At 47.0% G+C, this 13,691-nt stretch overlaps 5 protein-coding genes across 6 annotated transcripts; 3 read left to right on the forward strand and 2 right to left on the reverse strand.

The window, feature by feature from the left end:
• Window positions 1-889: 889 nt before the first annotated feature.
• FVEG_07599 (hypothetical protein) lies at window positions 890-2,176 on the forward strand (the record flags this gene model as incomplete). The annotated part of the gene is made up of 1 exon (XM_018896277.1): window positions 890-2,176. One exon carries the CDS (start codon window positions 890-892, stop codon window positions 2,174-2,176), a length of 1,287 nt encoding a protein of 428 aa, XP_018753714.1.
• A 590-nt stretch (window positions 2,177-2,766) lies between these two features.
• On the forward strand, window positions 2,767-4,301 carry FVEG_07598 (hypothetical protein). The gene is made up of 2 exons (XM_018896276.1): window positions 2,767-3,773; window positions 3,818-4,301. Exons 1-2 carry the CDS (start codon window positions 2,802-2,804, stop codon window positions 4,247-4,249), a joined length of 1,404 nt encoding a protein of 467 aa, XP_018753713.1. The 5' UTR covers window positions 2,767-2,801; the 3' UTR covers window positions 4,250-4,301.
• A 65-nt stretch (window positions 4,302-4,366) lies between these two features.
• Window positions 4,367-5,212, reverse strand: FVEG_07597 (hypothetical protein; the record flags this gene model as incomplete). The annotated part of the gene is made up of 1 exon (XM_018896275.1): window positions 4,367-5,212. One exon carries the CDS (start codon window positions 5,210-5,212, stop codon window positions 4,367-4,369), a length of 846 nt encoding a protein of 281 aa, XP_018753712.1.
• An 830-nt stretch (window positions 5,213-6,042) lies between these two features.
• On the reverse strand, window positions 6,043-8,463 carry FVEG_07596 (hypothetical protein; the record flags this gene model as incomplete). The annotated part of the gene is made up of 8 exons (XM_018896274.1): window positions 6,043-6,228; window positions 6,292-6,586; window positions 6,641-7,141; window positions 7,200-7,537; window positions 7,622-7,744; window positions 7,805-7,969; window positions 8,021-8,169; window positions 8,220-8,463. The coding sequence occupies 8 exons, from the start codon at window positions 8,461-8,463 to the stop codon at window positions 6,043-6,045; spliced, it is 2,001 nt and encodes a 666-aa protein (XP_018753711.1).
• A 2,938-nt stretch (window positions 8,464-11,401) lies between these two features.
• Window positions 11,402-12,956, forward strand: FVEG_07595 (hypothetical protein). 2 transcript variants are annotated; one of them, XM_018896273.1, is made up of 2 exons: window positions 11,461-12,566; window positions 12,635-12,953. In XM_018896273.1, the coding sequence occupies exons 1-2, from the start codon at window positions 11,619-11,621 to the stop codon at window positions 12,659-12,661; spliced, it is 975 nt and encodes a 324-aa protein (XP_018753710.1). In that variant the 5' UTR covers window positions 11,461-11,618; the 3' UTR covers window positions 12,662-12,953. The 2 variants fall into 2 exon arrangements, with proteins under 2 accessions (XP_018753709.1, XP_018753710.1); XM_018896272.1 differs by having other exon boundaries at window positions 11,402-12,956.
• The last annotated feature ends 735 nt before the right edge of the window (window positions 12,957-13,691 follow it).

Here is a 13,691-nt window from a genome sequence, read left to right on the forward strand (position 1 = left end):
TACCTGGAAGCCTATAATGACCACACACAGCTTAGAAATATAGGCAAGATAGCGAAGGTTTTGGCCCCCTACTAAACTGATATTGAGATTTATTGCCAAGCAAACCATGCCTTGCACGGTCAGTATGTCCATGACCAAATTTCCTGGCTAAAACAACAAGATTAGTGAGACATGCATGCGGCCCGCTTCATCCGCCTGCAAATTTTCCCGGAAAAAGCTACCGACAGCTTCGAATCGCTGAAATTCTTTGCTTATTGGAGCCCGCTCGAATGTGCGACTTACATTGCATTCACAACATGTCTGTTGCTCCAGAAGAGGCAGCTCAGTCGTAACGGAGCCTTGGTGCGTGCGACAAGAGAGAAGAGGTAAGGGGAGTAGCCCAATGGCATTGCTTCTAGATGGACTTCACATGAAGAGGCGAAAGCACATGCTGCAGACTCAAGTCAACTCCGGGTTTGACCCTACCCCCGTAGACCAGCTGCAGGCTTTGACCTTGATCGGAAAACAACTACCACCCAATCACCTCAAGATCAGTAGATGCAAAACACTTTCAGCCCCTATTCACCGAGGAGGGGCTTCGACGCACGAACGCGGGGTTGTGAGACATGATAGACTTGCCGATGGGAATTGACGAATAATTTGACAGCACATCATTGTGTTACACAAGCAATTGCTTCTGATGTTGCCAAGAGAGGGGCAATGGACCGATTGAAGTCTGTAAATGGAGAGTAAAGGGGAATGAGTGAACAGACACTGTCAACTTTGGAAAAGAAGACTAGAGGGCGAGAGCAGGCTCGATGTGTATAAATCCCCCGGCTCTATCGACAGATACCCAAGCTTATCTTCATCAACCACTTCACCTCAACACCTTACTCAAGAAACCATCATCATGCCTTCTGGTCTTCCCACTGCCCCCGATACTGAGATCGGCTTCCAGCCACCTCCTCCCTCCAAGGGCCCCCTCGACAAGATCCGCAAAGGTCTTGTCGGTATCATCCCCTTGCCTGAAATTGGCGAGAAACCCGTCATCTACAACCCCGTCATCATCGTTCTCACTGGCTACCTTGAGACCGTCAAGCCAGGTGCTCTTGATGAAGCTGTTCACTCTGCCTACCAGCAGATCCCCAAGTTCATGGACAAGCTGAACATCAGCGATGCCAGATCGTTCCTAGACTTTGCCAACGATCTGCTTAAATGGGTCCCTCATGAGAACTATGAGGGAAAGGATATCTACGATATTCTTTGCATGTTCTACTTTATCATCGACCAGCCTCCTCTGGCGAACCTTCAGACTTCCATCTCGCCTGATCAGGTTGGTCAGCCGCTCACCTGGCTCTCTTCATGGATAGTGGTATATGCGCAGCTTATCGGGCTGTTCATGGACTCCCCAGCCTCACTCACGAAAGAGTCTCTTGAGAGTTTCAGTCAAAAGAACTCTCCCAAGTACAACTATGACGAAGCTTTGATCCCAGAGGGTGGTTTCCGTACCTTCAATCAGTTCTTCTCACGCCATCTCAAGCCAGGCATGCGACCCATTGCAGAGCCAAAGAATGACCGTGTCATTGTTTACCCAGCTGACTGCACGTATGACAATTCGGTCGCCAACCAGAACATTGTCAACATTGAGTCTGATGGTGTGATTATGATCAAGAACCTTCCCTGGACTATCTCCTCGCTCCTTCAGGGAAGTGAGTATGCGGATGAGTTCCATGGCGGTGTCTGGATGCATGCCTTCCTCAACACTTTCAACTATCATCGTCAACATGCTCCTGTTGCTGGTGAGGTGCTTGAGGCTAAGAACATCCAGGGTGCGGCATACATGGAGGTTAACTCCAAGTGTGAGCCCATGCGTGTTATGTGCGGCCCAGACGCTCCCGACACTCCCGGGTATCAGTTCTTGCAGACCCGCGGCATGATCATCATCGACAACCCCGTTCTGGGCAAGGTTGCTGTGCTTCCCATTGGTATGGCACAAGTGTCATCCGTCAAGATAACCATTCAGAAGGGTGATAAAGTGCAGAAGGGACAGGAGATTTCGTACTTCCAGTTTGGAGGTTCGGATGTCATTTGTGTGTTCCAGCCCAAGGCGGGGTTGAGGGTTGAGGATTTCGTTGCTTCGTCGAACAACACGTATTCCAAGTACGGTACTATCTTGGCACGAGCCCCTCAAAAGTAAGCAGACATTTATCTCGTTGAGTTAGAATGCTCCTACGATTTAGATCATAGCTATCTAGCCAAATAAACGTCACTGGCATTAACCTTGCTGTAATCGTACCATGTTGGGAATACCTGAAATGAGGCCTGCTCTTCTGAGACATACATCAATTATGGCCTGTTAAAGCCCAAGGGCAGTGTTTAATCACCCCTCAACAAGTTTTGACTGCAGGAGTATTCCAGTACAGTCAAGAAATTCTCAGCACATTATTGGGCATCTGGTTGTGATTTCTCGTCCCCACGCAAACCACGGCAGATGTCTCTGCACCCCCGCACTCTTGCATCTTGCAAGACCTGAATTACCTCAAAAAGGAAACTCTTGCGCTCCAGACCGACTGTTTCTGTGATCTTTACCTGAAAAGAGTTCTTGTGGCTAGCTGAAGACCACTAGTCTCCTGCAACGGAGTGGGTTGTCTTGGATGACGAATTCAACAGCTGCGATAGGCGGTTTGGCCGTGTATCAACTGATATATCAAAATGTTGAGGTCAGAGCGTGAGGTCCCGAACAATTATTTATACAGAGAAGTTCCTTCAGTGAGAAACCACATTTCTCATCGATTCATTCTATTCATCATCACTTCTTCACCATGGCCGATCCGTCCCACTTCGCTGATCCTTTTTGGGAACCCCTGGATCAGATCCCTGTTGAACTCGGCACTCAGCCCCAAATCAGCCCCTTCAAACCCGCCAATCTTCTTCTATCCTCAACCTCGTCTTCCTGGAAGACTACCCCCGTCGGAATTGACTTTGCCGTCGGAGGTCTTGGTACCATTGCTGCCAAAGCTGATTCTCCCAAAGAATGTGTCACATTTACCATTCGCCCCGAAAAGCGAAAGGAACAGCCAACGCTCAAGCTGGAAATCACCAAGACTGACTGCGTCCTGTCAAAGAAGGATAAAGATGCTGACAAGTTTGTCGCGTATAAAGAAAAGCTTACTTTTAAGCCTGGCGAAGATAGGAGCAAGGCCTATGACCTTGTCACGTTTCCGAAAGGAAAAGCTTCGGCTTTGCTTGACACGTTGACTAAGAAGGCGACTTATTGGATCTCGGTTGACAGAAGCAACGCTCGCATTCGGTATGGCCAATCTCTGGTAAACAATTCCATGACTTTCATGGAGATTCAATTTAAGAAAGAGGAGGTGAAGGAGGGGGAGAAGGATAAGGAGAAGGAGAAGGATTTCTGGATGGATCATCTTGTCTCTACTGAAGTTGAGCAAGATGGTTCTCCAATTTCCAGCAAAGACATCAAGTACAAGCGGCACCCTGTCACAGTTGATCTCCCGCCTGTGGTCATCCCCCAGTCGGAGATGACGCTTGACATACTGGAGAAAATGACTGCCATGACGTTTGCCAATCTGCCCCAGGCTTGTCAGAAGCTTTACCATAACATCTCTGGGGCCAAGATCACAGCTAGACCGGAAAAATTTAAGGACCTGCCTGAAGCCATTGATGAGAGCTGCAGGGATGAGAATAAGTACTGTGGCGACATCCTTAAGAGAAAGAACATCTTTGGAGATAAGCTGGAGACCTATCTTCGCATAACAGTCGGTGATAATCTGGTATGTTCTTCCTCAACGGACCGATTCGCGGCTAACACCAACAGGCTGATTCTCCTGGCATTCCCTACGTCATGGAAATCTGGCCCCCGAAACACAAGTCACCCATTCATCAGCACGGCGAGGCCTCAGCAGTCATCAGAGTCCTCTCTGGCAAGATCCAAGTATCTTGGTTTGACAAAGTTGAAGAGGGAAGTCCATCACAGTTGATTGGCAACCCAGTGATTCTTGAGGAAGGTCAGGTTACTTGGTTGAGCAAGAACCAGTATCAGGTCCATCAACTGGAGAACACCTCGGACAAGGTTTGCATCACTCTTCAGTGCTATCAGTTTGAAAAAGATGACAATGTTCATGATGAGGCGTTTTATTGGAAGGATGAGGAGGGGCATAGGAGGAAGTTTATTCCAAACAGTGATAGTGCCTATGGGCTGTTCGTGCAGAAGGTTCACGAGGAGTGGAAGAAATCACACCCAGCTTAGAATTCTATAGTATAACCGTGTTCGCTATCTGCGTTACCGACTACAGTCTCCGTCCTCCCTGCTCCATCAAGATTCGTCGGTGCCTGCCATCACCACAGCGCCCATTGTGCTTCTTCACTAAATAATTCTGTTGCGGAAAGTCTGGAAAGAATCATCGCCGCGACTCGTTATATGTTGCAGAGCAGCCGTATGGCAGGCGAGTAAAGTATTGGTCTGAGTGGCAGCCAAAGGGTTGAGTGTAAATTTCTTCTTGTCTGCTTCACTCGCGTTCCAAGTCAAAGTCAGGTCAAAGCGGGCATAGACGCGATAGTTGCCCCCGTCCACCTTCTTCAAGAGATAGTCAGAGAAATAGGCGCGGGAGGTTCCCTGATCATTTCCCAGCTGAGTCTTCATATTAACCAGTCCGTCAGGACAATCTTTGTATAGAGCTTTCTCCGTGTTGGATGTCGGGGTTTTCCCCATCAAAACGCTCGGAGGGTCCAGGATGGCTGTTATCTTCAGAGCGTCTGAGTGCGCGTATTCATACGTGTCACCAAACCAGCCCTTGGTGAGGCCAGAGTCAACTCCCCAACAGGTATTCCAGTTTGATGCTCCAGCGCCACTGGCGAAGTCTCTGACCTCTCCCGCGGCGTCTACCAGCTCGTATGCAGGAGTCGATGCTTTGTTGACCAATTTACCGGTCTTGGCAACATTGTCAACGACGAGCTGTCGAGTGATGAATTGAAGCCAGTAGAAGTCGTTGTACTTTGCATCGTCCTGGAGAACTAGGGCGAAGCCGCCAAAGTTGTCGGTGGTCGTCGTGATCTTGCTTGCCAAGACGGCAGTACCAGTTCCATCAATGCCAGTCAGTCGAGCATTGATTGCATTTTCTGTTGGAAGTGGATTCGAGACATTCTGAGCGACAAGTTCCGCGAGCTTGGCTCCGTAAAGATCTGTCTGATCAAGACCTGTATGTCGGGCCATGACTATTTCGTGATTATATGTAGAGGTAATTTGGATGGCAAGTGGATACGCTGAAGGTGCGCAATTGTAGATTGACTGCTTTGGTTTTGACAAAGAAGAGCGAAGTCTCAGGAGCTAAGTCTCTATTTAACTTTCCTTGAATGAAAAGTGAAGGCATGTGATTATATGCAGTTACATTTCTTCAGCTATGCAGCTTCACCGCCACCATTCGATAGTTGTCAGAGCTGAAAGCTGAGTAACCAATAATCAACGTAAAAAACGGTTAAAATGCCACTCTGGGGCTTACTTCAGCGGGGAAGGCGTATCACGAGAGCCCTCTAATCTCCCAAAGGATCGAAGCCAGGTCACATTCGTAACAATATTTACATAAGCGGTGTTCCCAATATGATCGATAACATTGAGATATCGTTTGACTCTTCTAAGTTTGCTTGAGGGTGTAAGAAACTCTGTGCGTGATTTTTTTCCATTACAGTGAGCAGAGTAAGCGGTATCATAAGAGTGTTGAGAGAGGCAGTCCAGCTGACCCATTGAATTTATGTGGTTAAGAAAAGGGCTGACACAGTGTTCCAACCATGCCAGAAGAGGAATCTTCTTTCACAGTGGTTGTGCTCATATCACCATGCTCTATGGAGTTCTATTACTCGGACTGAAACGGAATCATCTGGACATTTGCCAAATTATCTATATAGTAATCAATTTGCCAGAATGTGTGCGTTAAACAGCTCAAGCCAAGGTCCTTGTGAGGATTGTGCAAGTATTCTGATTGAATTGCACGTGAAACCTAACTGAATTGCTACATAACCTTGAAACTTGATGTTGGCAGCTCATTCCTACTGAGCTGCCAAGGTTGTACTTTCAGGTGAGGAGTTATTGATGATGGTGTCGATGATCTCAGGATGAAAAGTGTACCGAACCTCCCCGTCCTGCCCGGGCAAGGGTGCAATCTTGCGGCTGATTCCGAGCTTCATCGTATAATCTCTATCCAAGCGTCTAGGGTCAATGATCTTGCCGTCAATCTGTAGTTACGAATTCAGTCAGTCACATCTTTCATCTCAACAACAATCAATGCTGCTACTTACAGTCTGAACACGCCACTTCAACTTGTCGATGAGGAATTGCTCAACATGTTCTGGGCTCAGACTATCCAACTGCCGAATTTTGACATAGTCGAGTAACAACGACGTCATGGGAGTCGTGCTAGTAACAAGCTGAGCTTGCCGCTCCTGGTCTGAACAGTTCTCGCAAACCTCGGTGCTTGAGGTGAAGATATGCGAAATGCCGACAAAGCCTGGGAGGGAAGACCATTCCATACCAGAATGGCCGTCAACATCACCGATAATATAGAAAATGGTGTAAGATCCATTTAAAGCCATCCTGGACAATAGTTAGTCATGGCTTGTCGATATTCAATACCTTTCCTTTGCTTACCTCTCGACAACGACGTCGATGTACCACTCTTGAGAGAAGTGGGTTGATGAGGTTGATGCTGCCAGGACCTTTTGCTCCGCCCTTGGCTGGATTGGCGGCGGGATCAGAGGCGTGAACAGATCATCAGAAGGTAAGCCAAAGAAGACTTGAGCTTTAGAAACGTCTAAAGGCATCATGTCCTTCGGGGGTACCCCAATCTCTTCATTGGCAAGGAGTCTTCGGCTCCAGCCATATTTCCTCGTGAACTCGTTGCGAACTTGATCACCTTTCTTTCCACCGGCAGTTTCAGCATAGGTGTATCCGAGTGTATCGGTATGCTTGGCTGAATCGGAAGTCCAATACCTGTCTTCCTTGGCCGGCTTGATAGGCCACTTGCGGAATGGGTGGAGGCTTGCGCCGCCCAAAGCTTGGAATTCCGCACCTGGCAACTCATTGAACCAATGCTTGTCGTCATCATCAATATTGGCAGCCTGCCAGATAGCGAATATTCTATCAATTTGACTGTGATCTTGTATTAGGAACCGAACTTGCTGCCTGTACCGTGGGCGCTCTGACTTACCAATGATGAATCCAGAAAATCGGATCAAACCCGGCCACAGGAACACTGCCCATGTGGCCACCTGTAATCTTATCCTTCGGGTTTCCTGCAAACCCACCTATGTACCCGTGGTAGGCATTATGAAATCCCTCAATCGATCCGGTGGTCTTTCGCAAAGCTTTTGTGGGACCAATGTCAGGGTCCATGATGGCGTCAGTCGAAAATGCTTTGAAGTTACTGTAGACCTTGTCCTCGATCATGGCAAGACAGGCACGCGTCTGATCTTCTCGAACTTCATTCAGCCTCGTGTTAAGTAAGCTGGTATTGTACGGTTCGGAACCTCCGTGACGACATGTTCGCTTTTTCGCATCGGGTAGCTTGTCGTGCTGTTGTGGCGTAGACATGTGAGCAAGCCGTCACTATCACTATCATAGTAGACTCACCTCGAGCTGAGAAAACGTCCAGTCAATTCTGTCCGAGCCGCTCTTGTCAAATTCGAATTGGAAAAACGGGTTAGGCATCTCAATGAGCTTGTTGTCGGGCAGACGCTTGACCATAACCCTCTTCTTCGTAAAGATCCTCGGGGCATGAAAGTCATATGGAGATGTGGTTGTGGTGCCATTAACCACTCCTGAGAAGGTGACCGGCCCCCCTCTGGGACGATAATAGTCCCAGTAAGGAAGTCGAAACTTCTTAGCGGCAGCCTTGTATTTTTTCTTATCTTCGTCTGACACGTCGGGAGACTCAGAAAATCGCTTGGCGATGTTATCGACCTGACGAAAGATAGTTTGCTATATTCGGAGTGATCAGCAGAGTATTACGTGGTGAGCCAATCTTCTTACCTCAAGCATGGCAAGGTAAGGTCGATGCCACAGCGCAAAGGTTGGGGTGGAATGGGCACAGTAGCCATCGCCATCTCTCGTGATATCACGCTTTGTCTTCCCACGATCCTTTTCTCCAGCCCAATCTTCGGCTGGCAGGCCATGTATACCTGTTGTTAATTAGCAGTCATTGGAGCACGTGGACCAAGGACAGACTTACCAGCAATCTGGTACCAAGACATGATATCATCCGAGGTGAAGGAATAGCCAGGGTCAGGTGTCCATGTTATCTCCTTGTTCTTCTCCTTCATGTCCTGAAGCTCCATCAAGGCGATGAGAAACAAATTGAAGGTGTCCGGCTGCGTCATCAACATGACGTCGATGTCGAGGCGTTCTCCTACGCCTGCAACCTCGCGGAGGCCGATTACAGCCCCCTCTTTATGAGCATTGTTGATATTGTCCATGATGCCGAAAGCTGATTTGTTCAAGGATGAGTATTTCTGGTGGTTTTGGGGCTCTTGATGTCCTGGATGCTGTGATAGAAACCAACAAACTGAGGACAAGACTGCGTTTATATGCTTCACTTCCCATCCGGCAAGGCGAGTCTCAGTATTTCAGCTTTTGTGGTGACTAGTTGAACATATCAGCCAAAGACGTGGTAAGACAAGCCTTTCCATCCTTGTCCGATCGCTATTTCCTATCAAAGACGGCCGCCGTAGGAATAATCACATGCATTGAGCTATTTCATGCAAGCTAATGTCAATATATCGATCTGAGGTATGCGGAGAGTACCCAGTAGGGCGTAGACGAACGCAGCTATAGGTGACGGAAGCGCGGGTGGCGTTTCTAGCACCAGTAAAAAGCCCGGAGCTGGTGAATGGCGTTTCTTGTTACAGCTGAAGATAAACCCGAAAACTCGCATACACCTGTTTTAGGCCTCATACTACCATATGAAAACACAGTGGCTTTTTCTTATCAGGCTTTGAGTTGACTGTCACATTGCATCGCAGCATTCTTTTGGTCTTAGCCAAGCCTTCAATTTTCAGCTCTTCATACAGGACAGGTCTTAACCCCTCACTTAAACTTCATTGGGAGCAGTCTCAGCCAGCCTTTTTTAATAGTGTCTCAGAGGCGTGAGCTCTCTCTTATTGAAGTAGCCCATAGCCTATAGAATCACGGTGCTGCATAAATATGCCAAGATCACATATCAGAACCATTTAATCTGGACCGGTCCATGCAAGAGCGCCCATGCCGACGAGGGCGAGACATCACAAACCAGAAGGCATAAGACAGCACGTCCAAACAGCAGTCGATAGATATTGCATCTTGGTTTGAAGCCACATGAGAAAAGTGTCTCGAAATAGACTATAGTCTCGCCACAATCTGAGGTGACAAGACCCACTGAAAGCATAAAGGGATATCCAAGGGTAAGCTTTAGATAGGCCTCCGGGTCGCGATCCTATCTAGTTGCGAGATTCAATATGGACCTATTGTTGCAGCTATAATCCTCTGCGGCCAAGAAATGGGTGTAATACAGGAATTATCGTTAACGAGATGTCTTGTACTGAAGCTGGAGACTCCAGGCTTGGAGTAGACGAAAAAGATGCTTGTTTGCGACCACATTGGCCACATAATCTATAAGCGACGTTGATCTCAAACAAGCTGAAGGCTGAGTATTCTAAACTCGTTGAAGTCATCTTGACTCAAAGTGCTAATCGCACAGTCACAGAATTACTGCCAATACCTCATTGTAAACAAACGGTCATGTAGCGGCAACCGATATGAGACCCAAATCCAAGTGGTGGGTTATAATGAAGTACAAGGATACTATTGAGAAGACACAAGCAGATCAAGGCTCTGGAAGATTGGAAGAAGATACTATAACTTTTCCACTGCTTTTGTACAGTCATCATGGCACCCGTTAAGTCTCTGTTGATCTTGTTGACGTAGTCTAGCTGATTGAGGTCTATATGGAATAAAATATATTTGATATGTAATCGATAAAGGTACACGAGTAAGCCTTTGTTCAGCCGAAGCTTGACAGACTGCAACTGGCCTGGACACTGTTGGTCACAAAAGCTCTTAGCCTAGCAGGAGATCACCGAGGGCATTTCGATTGAAAAGGGCTAATATTGGCTCTTGGGGTAATATAAATCTTGCTAAAATATCTTCTTGCATAGTGGTTATTCTTGCATATCACACTCCTCTCTAGGCTTCTGATATTGAGCCTAAATATAGAATTTTGAGAGCTCCTCGTGAAGTTCTCCCTGGAATGGTTACTCAATCGCAATACATGATGCTTTGCTCAATGTTTAGGTGGGTACTGTTCGACTATTGCCACCTCCAGGAAATCGAGTTAAATGCTGCTACGAGAATGCTGCTCATATGGACGCTGTTGATCTGTATACTTGTCATCGCTGTCTGCATCATGCTCTATGATTCTTGTTGAACTGCTCCAGCCGAGCTCCGCCTACATAGAATCTTACGTTTATGGGCAATAGAATTCATTGATTGATGACGGGACTAGCAAGACTCTATCAGCCAAGGACATCTGGTCGGACGCGGACCTGTTGGTCACAAACGTATTATATTTAGCGACGGATTATATCATTAGGAGCAGACTGAGTGAAACAGGACACAATGACCTTTTGACTAATTGAGATTTGGTCTCTTTATGAAAGAATCTCGTGACTAGTTATGCTGCTGCCTGTTTGGGCTTCGTATCGACATACCAAATAATTTGGTGACTTCTCTAATAGCTCACAGCCCGGCCACCGTAGATAATGTTTCGGCACACGGTCCAGAGTAACTGGGAACCAAAGATGCAGAATTGCGATTTCAGCACCAGCGAATTCGTAGACTACTAAGCAGATCAAAACAATGTCGTTCGTAGGCCATTCGTCATCAGGAGACCGCTCATCTCAACAACAGATACCTGCCGTCTATTTCAAGCCGGGCTGTGCATGAATTGTGATTTCAATCCACGCAACCTATGTTAGTTTCAGATAAATACTTACGGTAAGCCCGACATGCATTGCGCTTGTAGTGAAGCGGTAAGTCGGCAGTTGTACCACCAACCACGCAATTCAATGTCAGACAAGCTCTCCACAATCGTGGCAACTTCAGATTGGGGCTTTGTCATGTACCGCTGCGGGTGTTTCGCCGCAGGCATTCTATCTGCGACAGGCATCTTCTCTGCTGACTCTGCAATAGCCTAGTCGTTTCTGCACCAACGTAAAGTGAAGGGAGGACCTGTTTGGCTTAGGGCTGAAAAGCCATTCCACGATTGTGCAGACTCCAAGATAGACTGTCTTTTAATTGGCACAAACGTAACACCATTTTGAGAAGCGAGAGTGACATTTTTTAGCGTTACATACTCTGGCTGCAAGCTCATTGGTTACCCGCGAACAAAACTCGAGTTTTTTTGAAATTTACATCAGGCTACAGGACAGTGAGTACATTAAAGACGGTCTTCCTAAAGATTATCGTTGCATCCAGCCACAGAACCTACATTCCGTGAATCTTTACACCTCCTGCTTCCTCACGAACTTGGTGGCAAAGAACTCTCCTGCCTTTCGATCCCGTCGTATCGCCAGCAAAACTCTTCTAAGATTTCATCATGACACTGGAAAGGTCTCGAAAGCTTCCAGTGAGGCAATTTCCTAGACAATCAACCCAACAGTGTCCCCAGACTGGTTTGAAGAAAACAAGATCTGGCCGGTCGCTATCGCCTCTCGACAATCAATGTAAAGAGTCTGAACTCTACGAGGCTACAGCCCTCCCAAGAAGCGAGGGTTCTCCAAGCAATGACGATGATGCAATCATCAGCACCAACGAACATCTAGAGTCTCAAGAGAATATCATTTCGTGCTGCCAATTATCTCTGAAGCAAAAAATCAATCTACAGCAACTTTTGAGAGAGAGATTCGGTCGTTGGGCTGATGGGGTAGAATACACTGCGCCGCCAAAGGACAGATTGCCGCCGCGAAAGCGTTTCAGAACATCACAATGGCAGTCGGGTCTTCCAAGAGCCGACGAAGGGAGTCACAGTGAGGAGGAGTTCGTTATAATCTCTCACCCAACGTGCAGACAAGGCTTCTTTCATCTTGCTTGCCCATTTTACATCCATGCACCCGACAAACATCAGAAATGTCTTGTCGAACAAGATCTATCCTCCATTGAAGCTTTGATCAAGCATCTTTTACGGCAACACGACAAGCCTCTGTATTGTCGTACATGCTGGAAGACTTTTGAAACGTTGATTGATCGAGACAACCACGTCTTGGAGAACGCATGCAAAAGAATCGATCAAGAGGCATCGATAGGGCTGACTGAAAGTCAAAAGGTGAGACTGATCAAGAGAGATCGGTATGAGTTGGGAGAAGCACGTCGTTGGCGTCGTCTTTGGTCTACGGTCTTCCCAGGTAGAGAGCAGCCTCGATCTCCATACCTTGATCGGGATGAGGGGCTGAAAGTTTCCATGGTGAGGGATTTCTGGATGGTCGATGGTCAGAAAGTCGTCTCTGGCTACCTTGGAGGACTGGGAAGTCATGCTGATGGGAACAACGTAAGAAATGATACTATCTGCCAGGACGCGTTGCGTGGTCTGGTAGACTGGGCACTGACAGGGGATAGCCATTCTGCAATTCTGTCTTCGGATAGCTAATCTCGCAATCCAGAGGGAAGAGTTATGGACGCTTGGATGATAGTCACTGAACCTGGCGTTCTTTGTGATGGGCTTCATGTGGTTGTTAAAGCCCTTGTTGGTCTCAGTTCTCCATCCATTTGAACTGCCATGAGATTTCAAGCTGTTTATAGCGCACCTCGAATCTTTATGTAGGAGTTGAACTTGAAATTTGCGGCCTTTGTAGGGTCCTCCTTTGTACTGATAGCTTGCTGTGAGAACTTCACAGCTGTCCTTAACCATCAAATAAAAAGCATACTGCGTTGGAACTAATCTTTTGATCTTGAATTACTGTTTATACTTAATTGAGTAGTAGATACCAAAATTCTTGAGCGCCGGGTCACATATCAAGGGCGCGGGACTGGAAGTGTACTGAAAGGCAAGCATAGAGGTTCAGAGTTGAATAATATCAAGGAGCATTATATTTCAGACATCAAGCTAGTACTGCAAAGAACCCGAATTTCTTCAGGGAGTTAGAAGTGTTATTTGCAGTCGAGACTTGTGGCTGAGAGCTTACTCCAGCAGAGAGAACCTAGCTTCAGGGTTTTAAGACGTACTAAATTGACGAGAAGTACAGCCGATTGATCATCATAAAGTTGTGGATTTAAGCTTTATGCAATTAGCTTGATGGCAGAAGACGAAGAACTGCCTTGCGAGAGCGGCTTGATTTCTATATTCATCAGAAGCAGTCCTTTGACGACGCACATCATCCATCCTAGCAAGAGGCCTGCTTATCTTCGCAGATTAGGTTATCAAGCTTTTCAGCTAAATGTGATCTATTAAGCAATAGGGAGGGTAATGTGTATTGCCTGCATGTATTTATTGGCGTTCTTTACCTTTATGCCCTGGGGGCTGAAGCCTCTTTTAACCTTGACCTACTGGCATGATGCATGGCTGGCCTCAGGTAGAAATGAGGCCAACTTGAACGCGGTTTCATGTCTAAATCGTGAGCTACATGTGTCATTTTCAGTTGGGACTGTTTGCTGAGAGTTTAAATCAACACAGAGA

This window comes from Fusarium verticillioides, chromosome 8, assembly GCF_000149555.1.
Source record: "Fusarium verticillioides 7600 chromosome 8, whole genome shotgun sequence".
In the NCBI taxonomy this organism is placed as follows: domain Eukaryota; kingdom Fungi; phylum Ascomycota; class Sordariomycetes; order Hypocreales; family Nectriaceae; genus Fusarium; species Fusarium verticillioides.

What these genes read in the sequence shown, in the direction of transcription:
- FVEG_07598 (XM_018896276.1), top strand. Translation starts at nt 2,802, where the DNA reads ATGGCCGATCCGTCCCACTTCGCTGATCCTTTTTGGGAACCCCTGGAT. An exon ending in TAACAGTCGGTGATAATCTG is followed by an intron (nt 3,774 to 3,817) that starts GTATGTTCTTCC and finishes TAACACCAACAG; the next exon opens with GCTGATTCTCCTGGCATTCC.
- FVEG_07595 (XM_018896272.1), top strand. Translation starts at nt 11,619, where the DNA reads ATGACACTGGAAAGGTCTCGAAAGCTTCCAGTGAGGCAATTTCCTAGA.